Source organism: Tursiops truncatus, chromosome 18 (genome assembly GCF_011762595.2).
Source record: "Tursiops truncatus isolate mTurTru1 chromosome 18, mTurTru1.mat.Y, whole genome shotgun sequence".
Lineage (NCBI taxonomy): Eukaryota > Metazoa > Chordata > Mammalia > Artiodactyla > Delphinidae > Tursiops > Tursiops truncatus.
Genome location: NC_047051.1, coordinates 7,047,717 through 7,060,136, shown reverse-complemented (window position 1 = coordinate 7,060,136; position 12,420 = coordinate 7,047,717). Strand labels below are relative to the sequence as shown.

At 38.0% G+C, this 12,420-nt stretch overlaps 1 protein-coding gene across 16 annotated transcripts in view; it reads left to right on the top strand.

Annotated features, from left to right (window-relative positions):
* Positions 1-12,420, top strand: part of KATNAL1 (katanin catalytic subunit A1 like 1) — a 90,402-nt gene that overhangs the window by 58,002 nt on the left and 19,980 nt on the right. For 13 of the 16 annotated variants that reach the window (XR_012327560.1, XR_012327559.1, XR_012327556.1 and 10 more), the window contains one exon: positions 11,620-11,746. The exons of the other annotated variants lie outside the window; for them this stretch is intronic. Coding sequence is in view for 6 of the 13 variants with exons in the window: in XM_073795011.1 (XP_073651112.1) it covers positions 11,620-11,746 (127 nt within the window). In the remaining 7 variants the exon portion in view is untranslated. The remainder of the gene's footprint in view (positions 1-11,619; positions 11,747-12,420) is intronic. 16 annotated transcript variants of the gene reach the window in all.

Below are 12,420 nucleotides of genomic sequence, written 5' to 3'. Positions count from 1 at the left end.
TTGTAACAGTACTCAAGGTACACCTGGCTTAGGAGTCAAGCTGAAGGAGGAAATCTGACAGGAGCTGGAAAGAGTTGGAGGCCCAGGTGCTGCCCCTCGCTAAAAAGATGAGCCGGCAGGCAAGCGACAATAGGCCTCAACTGCAAATGCTCTTCATGCCCTGAACTAACTTTCTGAGTTGATTTCAGTTCTGCCTTTCACATCTTGTCCATAATGACTGATGTGGTCCCCACTAACCCAGAACTATGTAATGAAGAGAATTCTGAGAAGTGAAATTCTAACTTCACTGAAGTTGACACAGTACAAATCCACACACCTTAATTTCTGTTTCGTCTGTATGATCTATAATAATGGCTCAATTTTCATTCCTAGAAGAGGCAATTTGTGTTTTATCCCTGTTGTTCTTGATCATTCTTGCTAGACATTTATCAGTGTTATTAATCTTTTCAAAGAACCAACTTCTTGCTTTGTTAATGTTCTGTTTTGTATTTCATTGATTTTTATCTCTTCTTATTTCTCCCTTATACTCCTGAGTTTAATTTTCTCTTTTTTTATGAAGTTAGAAACTTAGACTGTTGATTTTAAACCTTTGTTCTTTTTCTTTTAATATAAACATTTAAGGTTGTATTTCTCTTAAAGCACTGCTTTGGCTTCATCCCACAAATTTTGTTATATTTTCTTTACTATTCAATTAGAAATATTTAAAATTTTTCCTTTTTCTTTTTTTCTTTGACTCTTGAGTTATTTAGAAGTATGTGGTTTAGGGAATTCCGTGGCGGTCCAGTGGTTAGTATTCTGTCCTCTCACTGCTGAGGGCCCGGGTTCAATCCCTGGTTGGGGAGATAAGATCCCACAAGCCGTGAGGCAAGGCTGAAGAAAAAAAAAAGAAGTATGTGGTTTAGTATCCAAATATTTGAGGATTTTCTAGATGTCTTGTTGTTGTTGATTTCTAATTTAATTCCACTATAATTAAGAACTACTCTGTAAGATGTCAATTTTTGAATTTTGTTGAGATTTTATGATTCAGCATATAGTGTATCTTGCTGAATGTTTCAGCTGCAGTTGAATAGAATATTTATTCTGCACTTGTTGAGACAATATTCCATAAATGTCAGTTAGATCAAGTTGTTGTGATAGTATTGTTTAAATCTTCTAGATCCTTAATGATTTTTTGCTCTGTTTTTTTCTATCAATTATTGAGAGTGGGTGGTTAAACTTTTTAAGTATGATTGTGAATTTGTTTATTTTTCACTTTAATTCTGTAAATTTTTGCTTCATGCAGTTTGAAGTTCTGTCATTAGGTACATAAACAGTTATCATTGTTATATCTTCTTGATTCTTCTACCTTTATGAAACATCTCTTCCTCTCTGATTAAATCCTTTGACTTGATGTTTACTTTGATATTAATATAGCCTCACCATCTTTGTTTTGCTACTGTTTGCATGATATATCTGCTTCCTTCCTTTAATTTTCACCTTGTACATGTTTGTATTTGCAGTGCAGTTCTTGTAGACAGCATATAATTGGGTCTTACTATTTGTATAGTTTATCTTTGCTTTTTAATTGCAGTATTTTGTCCATTGAAATATAATGTAATTATTGACATGGTTATGTTTAAGTCTGCCATTTTGCTATTTGTCCCTTTTGTTTGTTCGTTACTCTGTACCTCCTTTCTTAATTTCTCTTAATAGTTGACTCTTTCTTAGTATCCATTTTAATTTCCTTATTGGCTTTTAGCTATACTTAATTGTATATTTTTTAGCAGTTACTCTAGGGATTTACAATATGCATCTGTAACTTATTACAGTCACTGTAGAGCTAATATTGTACCACTTCATGTAAAATGTAAGAACCATTTGCCTCCCCCAGCCTTTGTGCTATTTTGTCATGTATTTTACATCTGCATACATTGTAAATCCAAACATATAATGGGCTTAAATTGTCAGTGCAAACTTAAATTAAGAGGAGCACAAACAGTAGTCTTTTCTGTTTACCTACATATTTAGCATCCACTGCTCTGCTTTCCTTTTTAAGGTTCAAGTTTCCAGCTGGGTCCGTCTCTCATTTGTCTAAACAACTTCATTTAGTAGTTAAGGTCTGCTAGCATCAAATTCAGTTTTTGTTTTCTGAAATGTCTTTATTTCACTCTTATTTCTGAAGGTTGTTTTTGACTGATAAATAATTCTGGGTTGGAAGAGGGCTTTTTGTTTGTTTTTTGTTTTGTTTTTTTTCTCTCAGTGCTTATAAAGATATCATTCTATAATCTTCTGGCCTCCATTGTTTTTTGCATGTGAGGTCAGCTGCCATTCCTATCATTGTATGTAATATATCGTTTTCCCTCTGGTTATTTTTTTAAATTCAGCTTTATTGAGGAATAATTTATATATAATAAGCTTTATCCACATAAAATTTGATGAGTTTGACAATTGCATACAGCCATGAAACACACCACAATCAAGATGCAGAGCATATCTTTCATCCTGAAAGGATTTCTTGTGCCCCTTTGCAGTCCATTCTTCTCTCCCCGAAACACTTCCCACCTCAGGCAACCACTGATCTGATTTTTGTCACTATAGATTGTTTTGAATTTCACATAAATAGGATCATACAGTATGTATTATTTTGTGACTGGCTTTTTTCACTCAGCATGATTATTTTGGGATTCATCGATGTTATTGTTTTTTATTGGTGAGTAGTATTCTGTTATATGACCGTACCACAGATTATTTATCTATTCTCTTATTGATGGATATTTAGATAATTTCTAGTTTGGGACTGTTATAAGTAAAGTTGCTATAAACATTCATGTTCAGTTCTTTGTGTAGACATGTGTTTTCATTTCTCTTGGATAAATACCTGTGAGTATATGTTTAACTATAGAAAACAAGCTGGTATTTTCTTGAGTGTTTGTCCTCTACAGTTGACTTTTTAAATATTCTATTTATCATTGTTTTTCAGCAGTTTGACTATGATGTACCTCTGTGGGGTTTTCCTTTTATTTATCCTGCATGTGTGTTGGACTTTCTGATATTGCTGCACAGATCACCGGGACTCTGTTAACAATTTTTTTTCAATCTTTTTTCTTTCTATTCCTCAGGTTGGTAGTTTCTGTTCACTTGTCTTCACGTTCACTGACACTGTTTTCTTCTGCCATCGCCAATCTGCTTTTAATCCTGTCCAGTGAATTTTTCATTTCACATGTATTGACATTTTGCAAATCTAGCATTTCTGTTTTGTTGTTTTCTTTTTTATAGTTTCTGTTGCTTTGCTGGGATTCCTCATCTGATCATTGATTTTCTGTATATTTTCCTTTAATTCTTTGAGATGTTTCTCTCCAAAAGGTGGAGCTTAATTCCCCTCCTCTTGAAAATGGATTGGACTTAGTGATTTGCTTCTAAGGAAAAGAATATGGCAGAAGTGATGCCATATGACTTCCAAGGCTAGATCATAAAAAGGATTAAACCTTTTTATCTGAAGGCCATCTGCTGACAGAAATTCCTCTTGCTCTGGGGACTTCTTTTGTTCTGTTCAGGCCTTCAGCTGATAGATTGAGGCCCACCCACATTATGGAGCACAGTCTGCTGTACTCAGAGTCCAGCAACTTAAATATTAATTTCATCCAAAAACACCCTCACAGAAACATCTAGAATAATGTTTGAACAGATATCTGGGCACTGTGGCCCAGCCATGTTGACACATAAAATTAACCATCACAGACCCTAAACTAGAATTTTCTAGCTAAACTGCTCCCAAACTCCTGATGCACAGAAACCGTGAGGGTAATAACTTGTTGTTTTAAGCCACTAAGTTTTAGTATAATATGCTGTTCTGAAATAGGTAATTGATATACTACTTTATAGTTTTTGTCAGCTAATTCTAACGTGCGGAACATCTGTTTCTATTTGCTATTTAAAAAATTGTTCGTGTATGGGTCACATTTTTCTGTTTCTTCACACATTCAGTAATTTTTATTGTATGCTCTACATTTTAGAGAGTCTGGATTATGTTGTTTTCTTTTAAACGGTGTTGAGATTTGTTCTGGCAGGCACTCAAATTATGGACAGAACTTAAAAAGTCACTTTGCAGTTCTTTACTGTCTGTTGACTAATGCATGAAAACAGTTGCCTGTTATATTTTAATAGTTGTTTACCATAGAAGGATAAGTCTGATACCACTTTTTTTTTAATGATGGCCAGAAGTCATAGCCTCCCCTATGACTTTTGAAACTTAATTATTGTAATATTCCTTATTCACTTTTGCAACTAGATCTCAAGGGTGTATATAAATAATTGGTAGATTTCTAGTTCACAGATTACATCTTGTATTGTCTTTCCTGGCTGCTACTACATATTCTGTTAATTCTAATAATATCATTACTTAAACAGAAAAAAATTTCTTAAAATAATGCTTAACTTACTAATTGAGCTTACAGAATAATAAACTTATTTAAAGCAATAATGTAAGTGATTTAAACTGTCCTGAAATATTACTCCTCCCAGAAGCAGCTCTTTAGTGTCTGCCTTGCTCTTCTATTAGTCACATGAAGATTTGAAATTTGAGTGGTTTATTATCACTCCCGATTTAATAAATTTCTTCCCTTTCTCTTTCCCCCTTTTTTCTCTTCTTCCTTGCTTTCTAAACAAAATATGTGTATGACACCTAGAATATTTATATGAAATCTTTTAATTTTTCTATTGTGCACAATGATTATAAATAAAAAATTAATACTGATGGGGAAACTAAAAGCTTTACTACTTGAATTGACATCATTTGAGCTTTTGTACTTTGAACTTTAATTCACTATAACAGACAGAAAAAAATATAGTTAGAAAAATAATTGATGATAGGAATTTTATAAACCGCTGAGGAAAGCTTGGGTTGAGGAGAAAGATATACTTTATGGTACGAAGATAGGAATTCAGCTTTCTTTGAAATATTGGAGAAGAACATAGACCTGGCTGACTATTGGGATTTTTTCTAAACTTGTTTTCCTTTATGAAAAGGTTATGTTATAGGTAATGGTAAAGGTAATAGTCATTATAGGTAATGACTTTTAGGTGCTTCTCTTTGCTCATTACTGGTCTGAATGTGTGTACCTCATGACCATAGAACTTGAGAAATTGCTTTCTCCTAAAGGGCTCCCAAACAAATAATCATAATTAGAACTCCACCCTTTCTAACGTCTTCTTTTATCTGTGTTAATTAATTTCACAGGTGTTTATTTAGCTCTTTGCTATCTGAAAGACATTTATTAGGTACTGTGGGAATATAAAGTGTACAATCCTTGTCCTTAGAGAACTCACCGTGTGGTTGGAAGGGGGCATACACCTACCCTAACAGCAGGGAAGCAAGGGAGCATGTGATACTGGAGTTGCCCATAGTACTTTTGGGGTGGAAACGTGGAATAGTAAATTCTGACTGAGGTGCTTAGGGGAGACTTCATGGAGGAAGTTGCATTTTCACTGAATTTCCATAGAGAAGAACAGAAACAAAGGCATGGTTGCTTGAAAGTGAACGGACAGCTGTTGTGGCCGGAGCATCTGGTGAGATAAAAGGGTCTGGAAGAGACAGAACTATAAAGAAAATTTGGAAAGATGAGAGAACTGAAAGAATGATTTGGAAATCTAGGGTAAAATTAATGGAAAGAAAAGTAGATTATATTAAAGTAAAAAAATTGAAGGACATTTTATGAACAAAAGCAACCATGAAAAGCAATTTTTAGTTGGAAAAGGCAAGAAGTATAAGAATGAAAATAGATAAAACAAGGAAAGCCACCCAAAAAGGCATATTGTAAGTTATGTAATTTACATAAATATGCAGATTTCTTTAAGATTGCGAGGCAATTAGAACTTGATGGCAAGAAAAGTCAGTGTATCAGTTACTCTTGCTGTTTAACATACCATTCCAAACAGTCTTCTTTTGCTCACAGATTCTGGGATCAGGAATTCAGATAGGGCACCACAGGGATGGTTTGTGTCTGTTCCATGAATTCTGGGTCACAACTGGAAGATCAGCAGCTGAGGGTGACTCCACATCTGGAGCCTGGCATCATCTGGAGTGTCTTCACGCACATACCTGGTGGCTGAGGCCTGGGGCCTCAGGTGGGGCTGTCTTTCTGGAGCACCTCTGTGTTACTTGGGGTTATTCCATGTGGCCTGGGCTTCCTCAGGCATGGTGGCCTCAGCTTGTCACATTTCATACGTGGTAGGTCAGGGCCCCAGGTGTGATTGTTCCACTGGGAAAGGTGGAAGGTGCATTGCTTCTTATGACCTAGCCTTGGGGGTCACGTAATGTCACCTCTGCTGTACTCTGGGTTGAAGCATTTACAAGCCCACCCATTTTCAAGAGGAGGGGAATCAGACTACCTCTGGGTGGAGGAGTGGAAGGCCCCATTGTAGAAGCGTGTGTGGGAGGAGAGGCTCTTGCACCATGTTGGTAAATACAATGTGCGGTAGTCAACAGATGGAAGAAGTCAGGTAACAGGCACAGGTGGAGCTTGGCCTTGTACCAAGTCTCTTCTTACTTTATGCATCTGCATTATGGCAGCAACCACTGCTCAGCCTAATGAACTCCTTTCTCCAGCCCCTTCATTTAGTTGTTTTGCTTTTAGGCTAACCTCCCTAAACCACCAAGGCATCACAGAGTCTCTTAGACTCTGAGTGATTCTTATTTCCTATCCCATCAGGGTCAGAGTACTTTTTTTCTAAACTGTAAGTTCGTACCTTATCTATCCTATTTGTGTCTATTTGCATTTCTTAATACTGTGTTGTACTTTTCTACTTACCTTTTTTTTCATTCGTGCTTCTTCCTGCTTCCATGTCATAATTTATGGTGCTCTCATTTCCCAGATTGTTCTCCCTCTTCCTTTGTATTTAAATTTTATTGATTTTTCAAAGTCGACATGAAAGCATACCAATTCTATGAAGTCTTCTTTGCCGTGGTCTCTCTCCCCGTGTGGACTTCACTCCCCTGGGTGTTTCCTCTGTGCTGTCTAACCCCCAGGTGGTCCTTAATAGAAGGAATCTGGCTTTTCTCTGTCTCCTGCTAATCCTGTTTGTTGATTGACTGAAGGTGGTGTGCGTGATGGGGCGACTGCCATTTACTGAGCGCTGCCTGTGGACTGGGCTTTACGTGTATTAGCTCATTTAACCCTCACATCAGGCTTGTGAGGTAGATTCTGTTCTTATCTTTACTTATGAGAAACTGAGGCCCCGAGCAGTTAGGTATCCTGCCCGGTGCGGCAGAGCAGGGATGTGCACCCCGGCCATCCGGCCCCACAGCACACACTCCTTATCAGTCGTGCTGGACTGCCTCCAGTACTCAAGAAGAAGTTGTGTGATCCATCTAACAGTGTTTATTTAAATTTCAAATGTGTATTAACTTGGTTATGTAGCATTGGCAGTTCTTTATACTGTTGTTAACACATTAACCCCTCGTTAAATCCTTTCACAAGCTTATTACATATCATTAATTGAGTTTTATAGAGATGATAAATCCTGCTTAGAATCTTCTGACAAATCATTGATACAACCAGTATTAAAAGTTATCTTTCCCAAATCATAGTCACTAGGGAAGAGGAGGATGCTTCCTACTAAGCTTCAGTCCCACCAGCCCTCACTTATGAGCAGCTTTATGTTCCAAAGTTCATTTAAGTCGACTGTCAAGAACTTTGCTTCGGGCTTCCCTGGTGGCGCAGTGGTTGGGAGTCCGCCTGCCGATGCAGGGGACACGGGTTCGTGACCCGGTCCGGGGGGATCCCGCGTGCCGCGGAGCAGCTGGGCCCATGAGCCATGGCCACTGAGCCTGCATGTCCAGAGCCTGTGCTCCGCAACGGGAGAAGCCACAACAGTGAGAGGCCCACGTACCGCAAAAAAAAAAAAAAAAAAAAAAAGAACTTTGCTTCTGGGGGCGAATGTGTTATATTAAACTTGATGCTTTAAGTTCTTCGGGATGGCCACAGTAAAACGTTTTGATTTGCAAATACAGTGGTGTTCTAACATGGGAACTGAAAGAGCAAAGTGATGTTCGTTCACTAACATCCACCTGCTGTGTGTGGAGCTCTTGGGCTGAACTTGGAGCTTTCCCTGCGGCATCTGGAGCACGAGCGCCTCGTGCAGCAGTGGCCCTGTGAGCTCCCTCCCTTCCCCGTCTTTCTTCCCATGCCCCTCTGGCTGACCACCTAAGCGGAGGACTTCCTGGGCCCGCACCACCTGTGGGTACCCATGCTCACTGCAGGGGGGTGCCTGTGGCTGAAGATGGTCAAGGATAGGAGCTCCCGAGGTGAAGGGATTCTGGAGGTCACAATTTCTAGTCACACGCAGATCCTGCCTGCTTGCTGCTTCTCTTTTCACCCTGGCTGCTCTTTGCGTTGCTTTGCTCCATCTTACTTCAAGCGTGTGTGTGTGTGTGTGTGTGTGTGTGTGTGTGTGTGTGTGTGTGTGTGTGTGTGAGTGTGAGTGAAATATAACTCAAATACAAAAAAATCTGTTAAAATGTCCAATTTATCCAATAATTGGCAAAGCAAACAACCGTCGAAGCACCTGCTGGGACAGGAAGTGGAGCAGTGTCAGGCCTCCGCGCTCCGCAGTATGTTCCTTCCCGGCACAACTCCCTTCCAGTTCCTGCTGGCAATCACTGTCACTGCTTCTAGGGAAATAATTTGTTGTTTTTCCTTACAATTTTATCACCTAGTAATATATCCCCACACACAGTTTTACCTCCTTTTAAACTTTACATAAATGAATCACATTAATTGTGTTCATTTGTAGCTTGCGTATTTTGCTCAGTGTGTTTTTAAGATTCATCCATGTTGCGACGCGTAGAGGCAGCTTGTGTTTGTGGTGGTGTGCTGTTGCATTGTATTAGTTTGCTAGGGCTGCCATAACACAGTACGCCCACAGACTGGGTGACTTAAACAAGGGAAACTTATTTTATCACAGTTCTGTAGGCTACAGGTCCAAGATGAAGGTGTTGGCAGGATTGGTTTCCTTCTAGGGCCTCTTTCCTTAGCTTGTAGGTGGCCATTTTCTTTTAATGTCCTCATGTGGTCTTTCCTCATGTTGTGTGTCTCTGTGTCCTAGTCTTCTTGTAAAGATACATATCGGATTAGGTCATATTGGATTAGGGCCCACCCATCTGACTCATTTTACCTTAATTACCTTTTTAAAGGTCCTGTCTCCAAATACAGTCACATTCTGAGGTATCAGAGGTTAGAGCTTCAACATAAGAATTTAGCAGGGGACACAGTTCAGCCCATAACATCCATTATGTGATTATGCCACAATTATCCATCATATTTTTTGATGGACGTTATGATTATTTCCAGTTTTAGGCTATTGTACTGCTATGAACATTCTTCTGCATGTATAATGGTGCAAGTGCCTAAGTTTCTTTAGGCCAGGATGGAGCATTCCATCCTAGCAGTGAATTGCTAGGTCATGTTGCACAGCTGAAACATCAGTGGATAAATCCAGGCTGTCTTCCAGAGCGGTTGCTTCAGTTTACACTCCTCCCAGCCAGCAACGTGTGAGAGTTCCCGTTGTTTCACAGTTTTCCATCACTTGGTGTTGTCAGACTTTTAAATGCGTACCAGTCTTTTGGTGTGCAGTGCTTATTGCGGTTTAATTTGTATTTCCTGTATTAGTAAAGAATTTGAACATCTTTTCCTTTATTGATTGGCCATTTTGATTTTGTGATATATTTGTTCAAGTTTTTTGTCCATTTTTCTATTAGGTGGTCTGACATTTTCTTATTGATTTGTAGGAAGTCCTTAAATATTCTAGATATAAGTTTTTTGTTAAATCTGGTGTAAATATTTTCTCAAACTCTGTAGATTGTATGTTTTCACTGTTTTACAGTGTCTTTTGATGAATAGGCGTTCCTAATTTTAATGGGGTCAGTTTATCCGTCTTTTTCCATGTAGTCGATTTTTTAATGTATCTTAAGAATATTTACTGTGAGGTCATTAAGATAGATTCCTGTTTTATCTTCTAAAATGCTTATAATTTTGCATCTTATGTTTAGATCAGTAATATATCCGGCACTGATTTTTATGTATGGTGAGGATGACCCAGTCCCATTTTTTCTCTGTGAGTAGTCAGTTCTGGCATCGTTTATCGAAAAGACCCTCCTTTCTCCTACTGCCCCGAACCACCTGTGTCACAAATCAGGTGTCTGTAGCGTATGCTCTGCTCTGCTCTGCTCCTAGGCTCTCCATTCTGTGTCACGGATCTGCTTGCCTCTCTCTGCAAGAGTGTTAGACAGATTTGAATCCTATTGCTTTGTAGTAGAGCAGTTCCTCCTGCCTTGCTATTGTTCTTCCAGAGTGTCTTGGTTATTCTTGGTTCCTTCCATTACCATTTTCATATCTGCCTGTCAGGTTCCACAAACAGACCTGTTGGGGTCTTCACTGGAATGCCTTAACTCTGTAAGATCATTTGGGGGGGAATTGTCAATGTCATGAAAGACAAAACAAAGTAACACTGGGGAACTGTTTGAAGAAGACTAAAGAGAGACAATAACTTTAATGTAACGTGTAATGGTTTTTAAGAAAGTAATAAAGGCCCGGGACAAATGCGGACATTTTAATCTGGACTGTGTGTTAGATGAGACCAATGCACCAATGTTAAATTTCCTGTTAAGTGTGATGGTTGTGTGGATGCCTTTGTTCTTAGGAGATACATGCTGAAGAATTCAAGGTAAAGTGTTATGTTGCCTATAGCTAGCTCTCAGTTCATAAATGAGAGTGGGGATGAGAGGAGAGGGCAAGGGAGTGATAATGGCAAAATGTTGACAATTGGTGAATCTAGAGAAAAGGTAAATGAGTGTTCACTATTTTTTTTTTTACCTGAAGATTTAAAATTCTTCAAGATAAAAATTGGGAAAATTAAATTTCATTTTGTATATCAGGAAATCGTAGAGAGCCGGATCCAGGCTAATTCTGCATTACCTTAGTGTGCTATATTAAGCAGATTTGTCACAAAAACTGATGGTGAAACAGCAAGCAAGATTGGTTATTAAAAAATTCTGTTTGTTTCAGCTTACTTGATACACATTTCAATCATATTGGAACAGCAAATGTCTGTGGGCCGGCTCTCCAAGTAAAAAATATATTAATAAGCGTTTTGTGCCAATTGCTGATTGCTAGGAAAAGAAAACTGGATTTTTAAAAAATACTGATTAGAGTTCTGGAAATCTTTTCCTATGTCATACTAAAAGGTGAGCAAAGTAACTCCTAGGAGTTACACTCCATGCAATCTAGTTTCATAAAGCTAGGCTAAATATTTTTTTTACAAAAGCATTTCTGGTGCTTGAATACTAATGTTTTTATCTTTCATAAAGGATCTCAGACCCTTTGTTCTCATAGCAAATATCTTCACAATCTATTAGGAAAACTCTGAGTTTTGTTTCAATTATTAGTTATTACAGCCAAGGCACACAGGAAGTTAAATGATTCCACTAGTCATGCAGTGAATTAGTAATACTAGTGGACTCACAGTTGTTGACTTTTCTTTGCATTAGACTCTTTCTTTTCCTGAATGTTAAATAGGTGATTTCTTATCAAAATGATTTGTAAAGTAAAACATCTAATAATAACAACAAAAAAAATCTTCTAACAGCAAAAGGAAGAACTGAGCTTCTGAAAATCAATCTTCGTGAGGTTGAATTGGATCCTGATATTCAACTGGAAGATATAGCAGAGAAGATTGAGGGCTATTCTGGTGCTGATATAACTAATGTTTGCAGGTATTTTTTGTTGTTGTTAATGATCCGTGACGTTAGACATTAGTTGTGGATTTATCAGGAGGACTTGTCTTAAAGTCAGTGTGCAGTTGACCCTTGAACGATGCAGGTTTGAACTGTGTGGATTTTTTTCACTAAATACATCCTGTAGTACTACAGGATCTGCGGTTGGTTGAATCTGGAACTGTGGATAAGGAGGAATCGCTCGTTCAGAGGGCTGACTATAAGTTATTCCCGGATTTTCAACTGTGCCAAGGGTCTGCACCCCTAACCCCCGTGTTGTTCAAGGGTCAACTGTAGTTCACCTTTTAGAGCCTTTGATTTTTAAGAAATTGTTTTGCCCAACTTGGTCATAAATGGCTTTGACAACCTAAGGTTAATTTAGCCCTAAATTGGAGACTAGCTGCATCAACATAAAATAATATCATTTTGTTTTGGTTGGCATTATTTTACTACACGCAGATGAACAAAGGTGATCAATTTTATATGTATATATATATAAAAATTTCCCTTTCAGTTTAGTGACATCATAACTTTTAGACAATTCACATCACTCAGTGAAGAGGATTTGTTTTTAGTACTTAACTTCCCTAACAATACTTAAATTGACATCAGTAGCCTTTCCTTAAAACCATAACATCTGTGTTACTCATTTTTTCCACGAGTATTTGTCCTAT